The sequence below is a fragment of the Chrysochloris asiatica genome, unplaced genomic scaffold (assembly GCF_000296735.1).
Source record: "Chrysochloris asiatica unplaced genomic scaffold, ChrAsi1.0 scaffold00009, whole genome shotgun sequence".
Lineage (NCBI taxonomy): Eukaryota > Metazoa > Chordata > Mammalia > Afrosoricida > Chrysochloridae > Chrysochloris > Chrysochloris asiatica.
The window spans coordinates 21,248,858-21,262,363 of NW_006408527.1; the positions used below are offsets into that span (position 1 = coordinate 21,248,858).

Below are 13,506 nucleotides of genomic sequence, written 5' to 3' on the forward strand. Positions count from 1 at the left end.
AAACCTTTCCACCATGGGTGACCCTGCTGGTTATTTAAAACACCGGTGGCATAGCCCTCAGAATCACAGCAACTCAAACCACCACAGCACGACAGACAGACATGTGAACTAGCTAAGAGATAATAATGGTAACTTGGATAAGGGACTAAGGTGGAAGCAGTAAATAAACTTGGAAGAAATTTAAGGAGCAAAACAGCAAAACTGGTGATGAAATAGGTAAAAGGGCAATGAAGGGATAGGTGTTAAGGATGACTTCTAGGCTTCAGATCTGTGGGACTGGAAGGATGATGGTTGTTTTAACTATATACAAAACACTGGAAGAGAGCCTGTTTTAAGGGAAGTCATGAACTGAAAGTATAAATATTAGACCGAATAGGATTAGGTCCCTGGGAATATAAAGTGATAAGAGATAGGAACCGAGGACCAAGTTTTGAGGACTTTCAACATTTAATGGCTGGATAGAGAATGACCAGTTAAAGGAAACACTAATAGAAAGATGAAAGAGGAGAGGAGAACTCAAGAGAATTGTATTAACAGAAAGTAAGGGAAGAACTTTAATAGTTTGGCTTCTAGCCTCATCATTCTACTGACAGTCCTTGTCAAGTCAATAAGGACCTTTGTGCAGCTATGAAAAATGTCCCTTTTTCTTTTCTTAGCTTCAGTCTGCACCTACTAGGTTTTTGTGGCATTTACAATTGTTGAACTTCTCCTTCTCACTAAACAGACTTCTCATTTACTCCCACACTGCTACTATTTCCTGCTACTATTTCACTTCTCTGGCTGCTCCTTTTCATTCGCTTCATTGTTTCATTTTCCTTTGCCTCCTTACATACTTCTAATTCTTAGCCTTCTCTCCATTATCACTGCCATTACAACCTGACTTCATTGAGCCCTTGCCATTTCCAGCTTGGACTGCTATAATAGCTTCCTAACAGACCTTCCGACTTCTAGGCTGGACAACCATACTTCCACCTACCAAACCATCAATACTCTGTAAGTGGCTTATATGATAACTCTATATTTAACATTTTGAAAACTGTCAAAATGTTTTCCAAGGTGACTGCACCATCCCTTAGCCATTATTAAGATGTGGTTCTTTAAGGAATGACTAGTCTTATGGAGGAGATAAAACCTGTTCTGAGTCTGGGGGATATATGGTGACAGCAGGTATTATAAAATCATTTGATTTTGTATTGCTTAAGATTTAACATGGATGAAAGCTCTTAACTAAAGCATTCATTTCACTTTTTTTTTTTTAAACTGTACCTCCCAATCTAAAGGCTTTTGTTTTAAGTGCCGCCGAGTCAGTCCTGACTCACAGTGACCCTGTAAAGGGTTTGAGGAGCGACTGGTGGATTTGAATCACCAACCTTGTGATTCAAACCAATCTTGCAGTTGAGTGTTTATCTTACAGCACTACACCAGGACTCCAATGTAAAGTTTGTTGTTGTTGTTATGTGCTGTGGAGTTGGTTCTGACTCACAGGGACCCTGTACAGGGTTTCCCATGACATATAACAACAACAGTAACAACAAAGGTAGACAGGCATTATCAAAGACAAAAGGTCACACTCACTTGAGTAGATCTTCGGGTCTGTCGAGCCTGCCTGGAGCGTGCTTTCCGTAAAGACTCCGCTTCCTCATCCCTTACAGGAGTTAGATACGACCTGCACAGAAAGAAATTAGTAAAAATAAGACACTTTGCTACAAGTACTCGGGAAATGGACAAGGTATTTCCAGAAACTGAAATTATTTCTATGCTCTAGAGATAACCTTAAACAGAATCAAGATCATATCATAGGAATGTAATCAGATATCAGTAAAAATGACATAATCCAAAAGAATACTTGTAAATGTATCACTTGTCCTTCATTCAGAATCATGTCACCTATAAAATAAGAATTTTATGTCTTCTTTCCCTATCCTTACAATTAAAAAAATTTTTTCTTGCCATAATGTTCTCTGGCTAGAATTTCTAGGAGGACATGCTGAAAAAGAGTGGTGGTAATCTTCATGCTTAGTTCCTGCTTTTAGAAAGTGTTCAGTATTGCACCACTGTTATGTCTATAAGATTTCTATAGTTACCCTTCTCAAATTAAAGACATTTCCTGTCATTCCAAACAAGCTAAGAGGGTTTTATTGTTGTTGCTTTTTAATCATTAGTATGTGTTAAACTTTAACACATGCTTCTTTCCCATGTTATCAATTTTATTCCTCTTTTTTACTAACATGGTTATGATATTAATTTTTGAATAAATCAATATTGAATTACTGAGAGAATCCCAAATGGTCATGATGTATCCTATTTCTATACACCAGGGTTCTTTAAAAAGTTTGAGGGAAAAATCCCATCATCTTTTAATTCTGTTTTTCTACAAACTTTTAGAAGTCCCCTTATATCCACTATTTTTAGGGTTTTGAGCTCATTTCAACCTGGGAAACTCATGTTTGGTAAAGTATTGTTGTTGTTAAGTGCCATTGAGTCAATTCTGACCCATAGTGACTCTGTATAGGGTTTCCAAGGAGCCGACCTTGCAGTTCAAACGACTTTGCAGACTGACGCATTAGCCCACAGCGCCACAGCAGGACTCTTTGGTAAAGTTGTTTTGTTGTTGTTATGTGCCGTGGAGTCGTTTCTGATTCATAGCGACCATGTACAGGATTTCCTAGGCTATAAATCGTTTCTTGGTAAAGCAGAAAGTCTAAAAAAGTGATGGATTGAGATACAACAGCCACAAAAATGGGCTCAAACATATCAAAGACCATGAAGATGGAGTAGGACTGGGCAGTGTTTCATTCTTTATACATAAGGTCACCACGAGACAGAGCCAACTCAATGCCAACTAACAAGGTGTGTTAGTTAGGTGTGGGAATTAAGGTTATGCTTGGGATAGGGATTCCTGGTGTGGTGCTATAAGATACGCAATGGACTGTGAATCACAGGTTAGTGGTTCAAACCCACCAGCTGTTCCTTTGAGACCCTATACAGGGTAACTATGAGTCAGAACCAACTCAAGGCACTTCATAACAATGATGGACTCAGAAGTGTTCCCTCTTTGTCTATTTTATAGAGGACTATATATAACACTGGGCTTATGCCTAAATGGGCTTAGAGTTTACCAATGAAAGTCATCTGGGTTTCAAGTATTCTTTGTGTAAACATTTAAAATAATGGATTAAATTCCATTAACAGATTTAGGCCTGTTCAAATATTGTGTTGTGGCAGTATTTATTTTTAAAATTCTATTTCATCTATATTTTCACATTTAGTGACATAAAATCTCTCACACACATGTTTTAGAAGAGTCACCCATTTGAAATCAAAAGGGAGGATTGCAACAATGTAGGATGACATGAAGCAAAATGTTCATGAATTGTTGAATGGTAAAGTAATCTACTCTATAACCCTTCCATTTATAATAAAAAGTGAAAAAATGTATGTGTAAATTTATCTACCATTTCACCCTCCAAACTTGTTCATAATATCCTTATAATATTTTAATGTATCATTTTAATATCTACATCCTTTCACACTTAAAAATTTTTGAGGACTCCAAACAACTATTGTTTTGTGGGGACATAACTATCATTGTTTACTTATCAGAAGATTTAAAACTAAGCATGTAATTTATTTAAAAATAATATCCCCATTACATACTAACATAAATGATTTATTTTTATGAAAATAGAAAATAACTAAGAGTGGCATTGTTTCATAGTTTTGCAAATTTCTTTAAGGTCTGGTTTAGCAGAAGACAGCTGGATTCTCATATCTTCTGCATTAGATCTGTTGCTATATGTTGTTTTGGTTGGAATATATAGTGAGTATCTATCTAGTCTTGCAAAGATAAGTAGTGTTCAGACAATTGTGCATATTCTATGAAACTACACCAAAACCCAACAAGTGGTAGTTTCATAAAGTGTAACTGCTATGTCAAAGGCTTTTTGTGCTTTCTTACATGAAAATCCACTGGAATAATTTACATTTTGAATGGATCTTCTTACCCATGCATAACACTGTGCATTGGTCATTTGGAAAATACTGGTGCACTGAGTTATGAAGATCTTCCAAATGTTTACATAGTTCATTCATTATACAGAAATTTAAAAATCATTCCATAGCATTGCCAATCTTAGAACAGCCTTTACATTTTGGAGGAACTATCAATAATTTTACTTATAGCGGCAAATACAAATTTCTCAAAATTCTCATTTTTCAGTGTTGAGTTTAAGTTTTATAAGTGGCAAGAAGTCTAATCAGTGGTTTTCTTCATTTTCAAGAAAATCTCTACCAAATACTCAAGTCTGAATAACTCATAGCTTCCACATGAGTCATTTCTTCACACAAAAATGAAGTTCCCTGAAAAAGATGCAACTAGATAATCCTTTTCTTCCAGAACAACAATTACACTTATATGCCCCATTTACTTATGGCCATGCCCCATTTACTATTATGCTTTCTTCTCTTTTCATTTGACCTATTGTAAACTCACCCACTGAATTTCTTAATTTTAAGTTAATTTTTCTGTTCTAAAATTTCCTTTTGATCTTTTTTTGATACTGGTAAAAATATCAGTAAATAAAGTGATTTTCCAAAAACTAAGAAGTAAGCCTATAATAAAAGCATTCAGATATGGTATCAGACATGGACTTAAAATAATTATGATTAATATGTTCAAGAAAATAGAAGGCAAACTGGAGAATTTCATCAGAGAACTGCAATCTATTTTAAAAAGTATCAAAAGGAAATTATAGAACTGAAAAACAAAATAGCTAAAATTAAGAATACAGAAATCAAATTGACTACATCTGTGGAAAGAAGATGGAAAAGCTCTATATTATCAGTCAAAACAAGGCCAGAGGCAGACTGTGGAACAGACCATCAATTGCTCATATACAAATTCAAACCAAAGCTGAAGAAAATTAAAACAAGCCAACAAGAGCCAAAATATGAACTTGAATATATTCCACCTGAATTTAGAGATCATCTGAAGAACAGATTTGATACATTAAACACTAAAGACTGAAGACCAGAAGATTTGTGGGATGACATCAAGAACATCATACAGGAAGAAAGCAAAAAGTCATTAAGAAGACATGAAAGAAGGAAAAGATCAAAATGGATGTCAAAAGAGACACTGAAACTTGCTTTCCAGCACAGAGATGCCAAAGCAAAGGGAAGAAATGAAGTGGTCCAAGAGCTGAACAGAAAATTTCAAAGGTCAGCTCGAGAAGACAAAGTCAAATATTACAATGAAATGTGCAAAGATCTGGAGTCAGAAAACCAAAAGGGAAGAACACACTCAGCATTTCTCAAGCTGGGGGAACGGAAGAAAAAATTCAAGGCTCAACTTTCGTTATTGAAGGATTGTAAACTTTTCGTTATTGAAGGATTGTCTGGCTAATTACTGAATGATGCAGAAAGCATCAAAATAAGATGGAAGGAATAAACAGAGTCACTGTACCAAAGGAAATGATTGATGTCAACCATCTCAAGAGGTATCATATGATCAAGAGCCAATGATACTGAAGGAATAAGTCCAAGGTGCATTGAAGGAATTGGCAAAGAACAAGGCACCAGGATTGATGGAATAAAAATTGAAATCTTTCAAGAAAGTGAGGTGGCACTGGAGGAATTCACTCGTCTATGCCAAGAAATTTGGAAGACAACTATCTGGCCAACTGAATGAAAAAGATCTGTATTTGTGCCCAATCCAAAGAGAGGTGACCCAACGGAATGCGGAAATCATTGGACAATATCTTTGATATACCATGGGAGTAAAGTTTTACTCAAGGTAATACAGAAACGGCTGCAACAATACATTGACAGAGAACTTCCAGAGGTTCAAGCCAAATTCAGAAGAGGACATGGAACAAGGGATATCACTGCTGATGTCCAATGGATCCTGGCTGAAAGAGAATACCAGAAAGATGTTTACCTGTGCTTTATTGACTATACAAAAGCTTTCGATTGTGTGGATCATAACAAGCTATGGACAACATTGCAAAGTATGAGTATTCCAGAACACTTAATTATGCTCATGAGGAACCTGTACATGAACCAAAAAAGAGGCAACTGTTTGAACAGAACATGGGAATATTAAAGGTTTAAAATTAAGAAAGATGTGCAAAAGGGTTGTATTATTTCACCATACTTTTTCAACTTGTATGTGGAGCAAATAATCTGAGAAACTGGGTTATATGAAGAAAACCGTGGCATCAGGATTGGAGGAAGACTCATTAACAACCTGTGATATGCAGATGATACATATGCTTGCTGAAAGTGAAGAGGACTTAAAAACATTTACTGATGAAGATGAAAGATCACAGCCTTTGGTATGGATTACATCCCAATGTAAAGAAAACGAAAATCCTCACCACTAGACCAATAAACAACATTCTTATCCATGGAGAAAAGACTGAAGTTGTCAAGGACTTCATTCTTCTTGGATCAACTATCAACATTCATGGCAACAGCAGTCAAGAAATCAAACAACATATTGCATTAGGCAAATCTGCTGCACAAAACCTTTTTAAAGTGTTGAAGAGCAAAGATGTCAGCTTGAGGACTAAGGTGCGCCTGACCCAAGCCATGGTATTTACAATAACATCATATGCATGCAAAAGCTGGACAGTGAATACGGAAGACCGTAGAATTGATGCTTTTGAGTTACAGTGTTGCAGGAGAATACTGAAAGTACCATGGGCTGCCAAAAGAACCAATAGATCTATGTTGGAAGAAGTGCAGCCAGAGTGCTCCTTGGAAGTCAGGATGACCAGACTTCATCTCTCATACTTTGGACATATTCTCAGGAGGGACCAGTTGCTGGAGAAGGACATCATGTTTGATAAGGTGGAGGGTCAGAGAAGAGGAGGAAGACCCCCAATGAGATGGATTGGCAAAGTGGCAGCATCAATGGGCTCAAGCGTAACAATAGTGAGGTTGGTCCAGGATCGGGCAGTGTTTTGTTTTGTTGTGCATAGGGTCTCTATGAGTCGGTACTGTCTCAAAGGTACCTAGCAACAACAACATGGTAACATTTGAATTCATACCAGGCAGTTAAAATTTTTAGTTTAATGTTGGATGAAAATATAGCAAAACTGCTCCCGTTCCACACTTTCTAGACATAATGATCAATGTTACAGGCTATGTTTTTCACATTATGTCAAGATTCGCATTATTTGTGTCCTAGTTTTTTCAAATGCCAAACATTTTAAAATAAAAAACTGGAGACACTTGAGGCTCTAGATGGTGTTGTCATCCTCGAGGGAAAATTAGTCTCCTTCTGCAGTTATGTAAGGGAAGAGGTTTGCAAACTTCACTTGCACCTAATTACTTGCTAGGCTCCACCTGCAGAGGCCCTGATTCAGTAGGAGTGGGTTGGGAATCAGAGAAAGTAGTGCCCTGGTGATGCTACTAAGGCAAATTACTTCGATCCACGTTGAGATTGAGCTGACTGGAAGCTGGGCTTCAACCTTTGCAAGTGCTGTTGTATTTCTGGTATGCATACCCTTTTAGGGCATAGTCCTTAAGTGGTCTCAGCTCAAAGTCTAGTGTCTACAGGGGTCCCTCTTCCTCAACACACTCTAACTTCAGTTTTAGTTTGCCTATTCCCAGCAAACTACTAATAGTTTTGTTTTACTAATCAGCAAATAAATACCTTAAGGGGAAAAGTAGAGCCAAATGTTTGGCTCACCTCTTTATGATTCCCTCCTCTCCTGGATCTTGATTCAAGTCCTCATTCCTTAGTAACTTTCCAATACCTTCAAAGATATTTTTTTCCTATTTTTATTCAGTTTTTCTAGGTATTCTCAGTGGAAGCATTTGTCTGATATAAGACAATGTCATAGCCTGAACAAGTTTCCACCCAGACTACTTTAATAGTCATATTTTGCCTTCAGTGTGGATTAATTGAGCATCTAAAGTCCTGTTGTGGTGCTGTAGGATAAACACTGGACTGCTAACCACAAGGTTGGCAGTTCAAACCCACCAGTCACTCCTCAAAAACTCGATACAGAGTCTCTCTGAGTTGGAACCAGCTCAATGGCGGCACTTAACAACAACACTGTGTATTTAGTAGGCTTGAGTCCTTAATATACTCCTCTCTACAAGGTGAATAAAATCAAGTCTCAAAAACTTGCAGAGTTGTGAACTAGACCTTGGAATTGGTGATCACACTTAGTATTAACTTCCCATGAAATCCTGTGTGTGTTATCAGCCAACCTATTCACATGTCATTTCTATCATACAATGTCACTAGTATACTTAATGCTTAATTGTTATCTCTTTATTGGCTATGAGATATAAGCATCAGTGGAAAAACAAAAGAGCCTCAAATTTCCGTATCCCACTGCCTGCTCTAGAGTTTTATGAATTGAGAGAAACAGACCTAGGAAAATGAGTTCTGGAAAAATACCCACACGAAAAAGAAAAAAAAGAAAAAACAAATTCATTGTTGATTATGGGGGTGGTGCATGGGGAAGGTAGAGCACAGGATAGGGGACAGACACACGAGAATTCGGGTGTTGAGGGAGCAATATACAAGAAGGGGGAGGGGAATGGGAAAACAAGGTAGATAGGAGAATATTAGGTAGGTTTGCATGGGCTAAATGGGACCAAAGGTAAAAAAATAATGTTAAGATGCTTGATTGTCTTAAGAATCTTGGTTTCCCTTGCTTACTATTGTAAAATACATACTTGAGGGGGAGAGAAACGAATAGTCAGAAACATGATTATAGAAAGTTTATAAGTCCATTTTCAGCCTATAACTGATAGGAATACCTAAAAGGAGTGCTAGCACTTGCCCAGTGACAGAGGCTACTTGCAGAGCCTTTGTAGTGGATAAGACCTTAGGTGGAATCCTGATCCCCATCCAGGACCTTCTGAGATGGGAAATTCCCACTGGAAAAGACAAGCAGACCAGCCTGGAGCAGCTAGAGGAACAGAAAACACTTCTTGAAAGAAAGACCAGTAGGGAAAAACAAAAACAAAAACGGCAGTCTGATTGGCTACTACAAGTACAAGAAAGTTGTCCGCAAGGGAGCCATCAAGGCAAGCAGTCAGGTCCCCTCACGGCAAACCCCCTTTCCAAGACTGAAACTCAAAGGAATATACCAGCAGGCATGTGCTCTTTCTGGCGACCACAGCTGGTCTACTGTGAGTGAAAGTGGGGGGAAAGCAGCAATGAAGATGTGGGCTGAGTCTGACCACGTTACACACACTCCCGTCAACCTGGAGTATGGTGAGACCTGGTTGGTCAGCAGTATGGTGAGACCTGGGGACTCCTGAGCCCATGGACAAACACATAGTCACAGAGGGGTAGAGTGGTGAGTGAAGTGTCCAGCTGATATGAAGTGAGGAGAAATGCACAAGAACACCCATAATTTCAGATAGTATCCATGCGACCTAGCTTCAATGGCTGGATGATCAGAACTACACTAGATGAAGAAAAAAAGAAAGAAAGAAAAAAAGAGTTCTGGTAAGTGAGATCAAGAAGCTTTTATCTGGAGTTTTAAATACTTGAAATCATAAATGCTTTTCATGCAAAAAAAAAGATAAAACAGACAGAAATAAAAATAAACTGAAATCCCACCACATGAAGATAACCTCATTTCTATTGTACTACACGTCTATGTTTTGTCTATGCATTGGTGGTGGTGGTTATGTGACCTCAAGTTGGTTCTGACTCATAGTAACTCTATATAGGGTTTCTGAGGCTTCAAATCTTTACAGGACAAAGCCGCTTCTTTCTCCCGCAGAACAGCTGGTAAATTTGAACTGCTGGTCTTGCAGTTAGCAGCCAACTCGTAACCCATTATGCTACCAGGGCTCCTTATTACCTATGCATACATGTATATTTATATATAAATAACTATATAGTATATATGTATTGTTGTGTACCATCAATTCCAACTCATAGTGGACCCTACATTACAGCGTAGAACTACCCCCATAGGATTTCCTAGATTGTAATCTTTATGGGGAAGTTCTGGTGTGGTGCTGTAGAATAAGCACTAGACTGCTAACTGCAAGATTGGCAGTTCAAACCCACCAGCTGCTCCTTGGAAACCCTATACAGGGTCATTGTGAGTTGGAACTAACTCAACAGTGTGGAGCTAGCTGTAGGATTAGTGCTGGACTGTGAACCACAAGGTGGGCAGTGCAAACCCACCAGCTGCTCCTCAGAAATCTTATATAGAGTCACTGAGTGGGAATCGACTTTATGGCACTTAACAACAATGGCTATTTACAGAGTTAAACTATGAGACTATGGCCAGTAAAGCCTAAAATATTTACTATCTGGACTACTACAGAAAAAAATTGTCAACCCCTGAGCTAGGCCAAGCCTACACCTAGTTATCCCTGGGTCTTCCAGATGCTACAAAATTTTTCATTATAATAAAAAGCCATGACTGTGCTCACAAAATAGAAAGATATTTCTATGTCCCATCTATCCTCCTGGTCTTCTGGGACCCAGATAAAATGAAGCTAACATTCCTATTCAGTGGCATAAGAAGAGATCCCAATGCCAGCCCTTTGAAGACTCTACCTGTCTACTATGTTTCCTAGAGGGTAGACAGAAGTTTTTTCTTTGTATTTGCTCTGACTGAATTTGAGGTTGCACAGTTACGTGACATTCAAATAATTGAGTATAGAAAATTAAGCATGATTTTATAGAAATAATTTCCTTCTGAAGTTCATTGTTTCCCTTTACATATCATTAGATGAACCAATTTTGTCTTAAAAAGTTGTGTAAATTCATTAACAAATCACTAGTGAACATTAAGAGAATCACAATAAATATTAATAGAAGACCTAAAATATCTTCTGATACATATTAAGTACCCTGGCATGATAATCAGGATGCCTGAGTTTGTACCCTCATTCAAGTTATTTGTTGGATGGCCTTGGATAAAGTATTTAAATCCCTATACATGGGGATCTTGTTGTTGGTAAGTGCTGTCGAGTTCGTTTGGATCCATAGAGACCCTGTATAGGGTTTCCAAGGAGGGGATGGGGAACTTGAACCATCGACCCTGTGGTTGAAACAGACCTTGCAGTTCAGTGCATTAACCTACAGCGGCACGCCAGGACTTTAGGGGTGGGGAATCTTTTTTCTGTGAAAATTTATAACATAATCTGCAGGCCACACAACATTATGAACTTAAAAATTAGCTTGTTATATTTCATCAAACATTTCATAAACTCACCCCTAATGTGATGGCTGGAACTGCAGGTGCCTTGCCAGAGCCTGACCAAATGATTTCACGGACCTTATATGGCCCGCAGGCTGGATGTTCCTCTCACCTGCTCTCAATCTAAGTTTCTTGCAAGATGTAAATTTTAACAACTTATGTTGTTAGGTGTCCTTAAATGGTTCCAACTCATAGCCATCCTGTATAGATTTTCCAAGAAGCAGAAGATGGGCTTGCACTGCCAACCTTGTGGTTAGTCCAGGACTTAACCCACACTGCCACACTATAAAGCACTTAGAACAGTTCCTGGGACATAGTAAGGACATAGTAAGGACAGCTCAGAAGCTGTCACTACCACTACACCACTATGACCTATGACCATGACTAGTTTATTTTCATTGCCACAGTAATAGCTCAACAGCAGTAATTTGGAAAAGAAAGAAGACTGGCTGTGTTATAAAATCCCTTCCATCTAGTCTACTAAAATATTTCTTCTTAATTACTTTTCTTGGAAGTGGATAACTCATTTGGAAGAAGTCTTAATGCCTTTGAAAATGTTCTCCATGAAGGTTCAAACAGGTATCTAAGTGAAACAAAACTATTCTCAGTGGAATAAGAATGAAAAGAGAAATAACGATGAGTTCCAAGGAGAGAACAAACGGCTTTCCAAAAGAGCTTTAAGGAGTCCTATGCTTCAAACTTATCCTGAAGATAGATGTCTTAGTTTCACACAGGGAAGGAGCCAAGTTGGATATATGCCCTATATGTTGCTGCTGTTAAGTACTGTCAGTCAGTTTTAACTCACAGCGACTCTGGGCTTCTGAGGAGTGGCTGATGGTTTGAACTGCTGACTGACATTGCGGTCCAGTTCATTATCCTGCAGCGCCATACTAGGACTCCATGTCCTGTGTAGCTGGGTGTAATGTTGTTAATTACAGAATATCTAAGGATATGAAAGCTATCATTTCTTTGGACATAAGGCTACATAAGCAAAAGTAATCCACAGATCTTTGAGATCATTCTGGAAGTCTTGGTATGGGTGCTATAGGATGAGCACTGACCACTAACCATAAGGTTGGCATTGGCAGTTCAAACCCACCAACTGCTCCTCGAAAACCCTATATAGGATTGCTATGAGTTGGAACTGACTCCAAGGCACTTACCAAAAAAAAAAAAAAAAAAAGGGGGGAGGAGGTAAAATTAACAGTCCCTGGTGGCACTACAGGCTAAGCATTGGGTTGCTAACTACAAGGTCAGCAGTTCACACCCACCAGCCTCTCCACAGAAGATGAGGCTGTCTGTTCCCTTAAAGATTTACAGTCTCAGAAACCCTAAGAGCAGTTCTACTCTGTCCTATAGGGGCACTATGAGTTGGAATCGAATCAATGCCAACGAGTTTGAAGCTTAATGGAATAGCAGACCTTATGACTAAAGAATTTAAGATCTCAAGAAATTATCAGATCTAACTCCAAGACTAAATAGAGATAAAATCATTCCTATCTTGCACATGAGTCAATCAAGAAAAAGTTACATTGATATTTAGTGATAAACCTATGAGGACTGCAATGGTTTCTTGTAGAACTTTTCCTACATTATTACATCACAGTGAAAATGGTTTCTTCTACCCAGCATCATAGTACTCTAACTATGTGGATTTATGGAGATTTATGAACATTTCTGCTTCCAAAGTTAGCAATAACAGCAATTAGTGGATAATGCCACATTAGACTTCTCCTAGCATCCTGTAACATCTTCTAAGTTTGTCACATTAATTCTCTGGGCTGAGAAAGGATGATTGTTTTTACATTTCCAAAGGTGTCATGAACATACTATGCTATAAACTGTCATCAACAAATGATAAGTAAGTTTTAGTTCAGGTTATCCTTGCTATTTCTAATTGCAAATGGGATGCCAACCTGTGATACAGTAAAAAGAACAAGTTACCTTTGATTTTAGTTTAAGCTTTGACATTAACTACTGGTATTACCTTGAGAAAAATCACTTGATCTCTTGGGATCGTAATTTCTTCATTTAAAAGATACAGACATATTCATAAACATTATACAAGTTACAGGTGAGGTATGTGAACAAACATAACCAACATTTATGAAAAAAGGGAGTTGATTTAAAAGTTGTAAGAACTACATGAATTACAATAAACACACTCTTCATGTACTTCTGAAACCAAAACGGAGAAAACCATCTGCCAACTGCCACATAACTAAAATGATACACAGAAATGTGACCGCCAAGTACATACATAGAATTAAAACTCAGTTAAACAACTGAGATACTTATTGAAGTCAATTAA

The 13,506-nt window shown here is 38.0% G+C and overlaps 1 protein-coding gene across 2 annotated transcripts in view; it reads right to left on the reverse strand.

Annotated features, from left to right (window-relative positions):
• The window catches only part of PPP1R12B (protein phosphatase 1, regulatory subunit 12B), a 341,109-nt gene that overhangs the window by 126,253 nt on the left and 201,350 nt on the right, over positions 1–13,506 (reverse strand). For both annotated transcript variants that reach the window (XM_006834128.1, XM_006834127.1), the window contains exon 14: positions 1,576–1,666. In XM_006834128.1, coding sequence (XP_006834191.1) covers positions 1,576–1,666 — 91 coding nt within the window. The remainder of the gene's footprint in view (positions 1–1,575; positions 1,667–13,506) is intronic.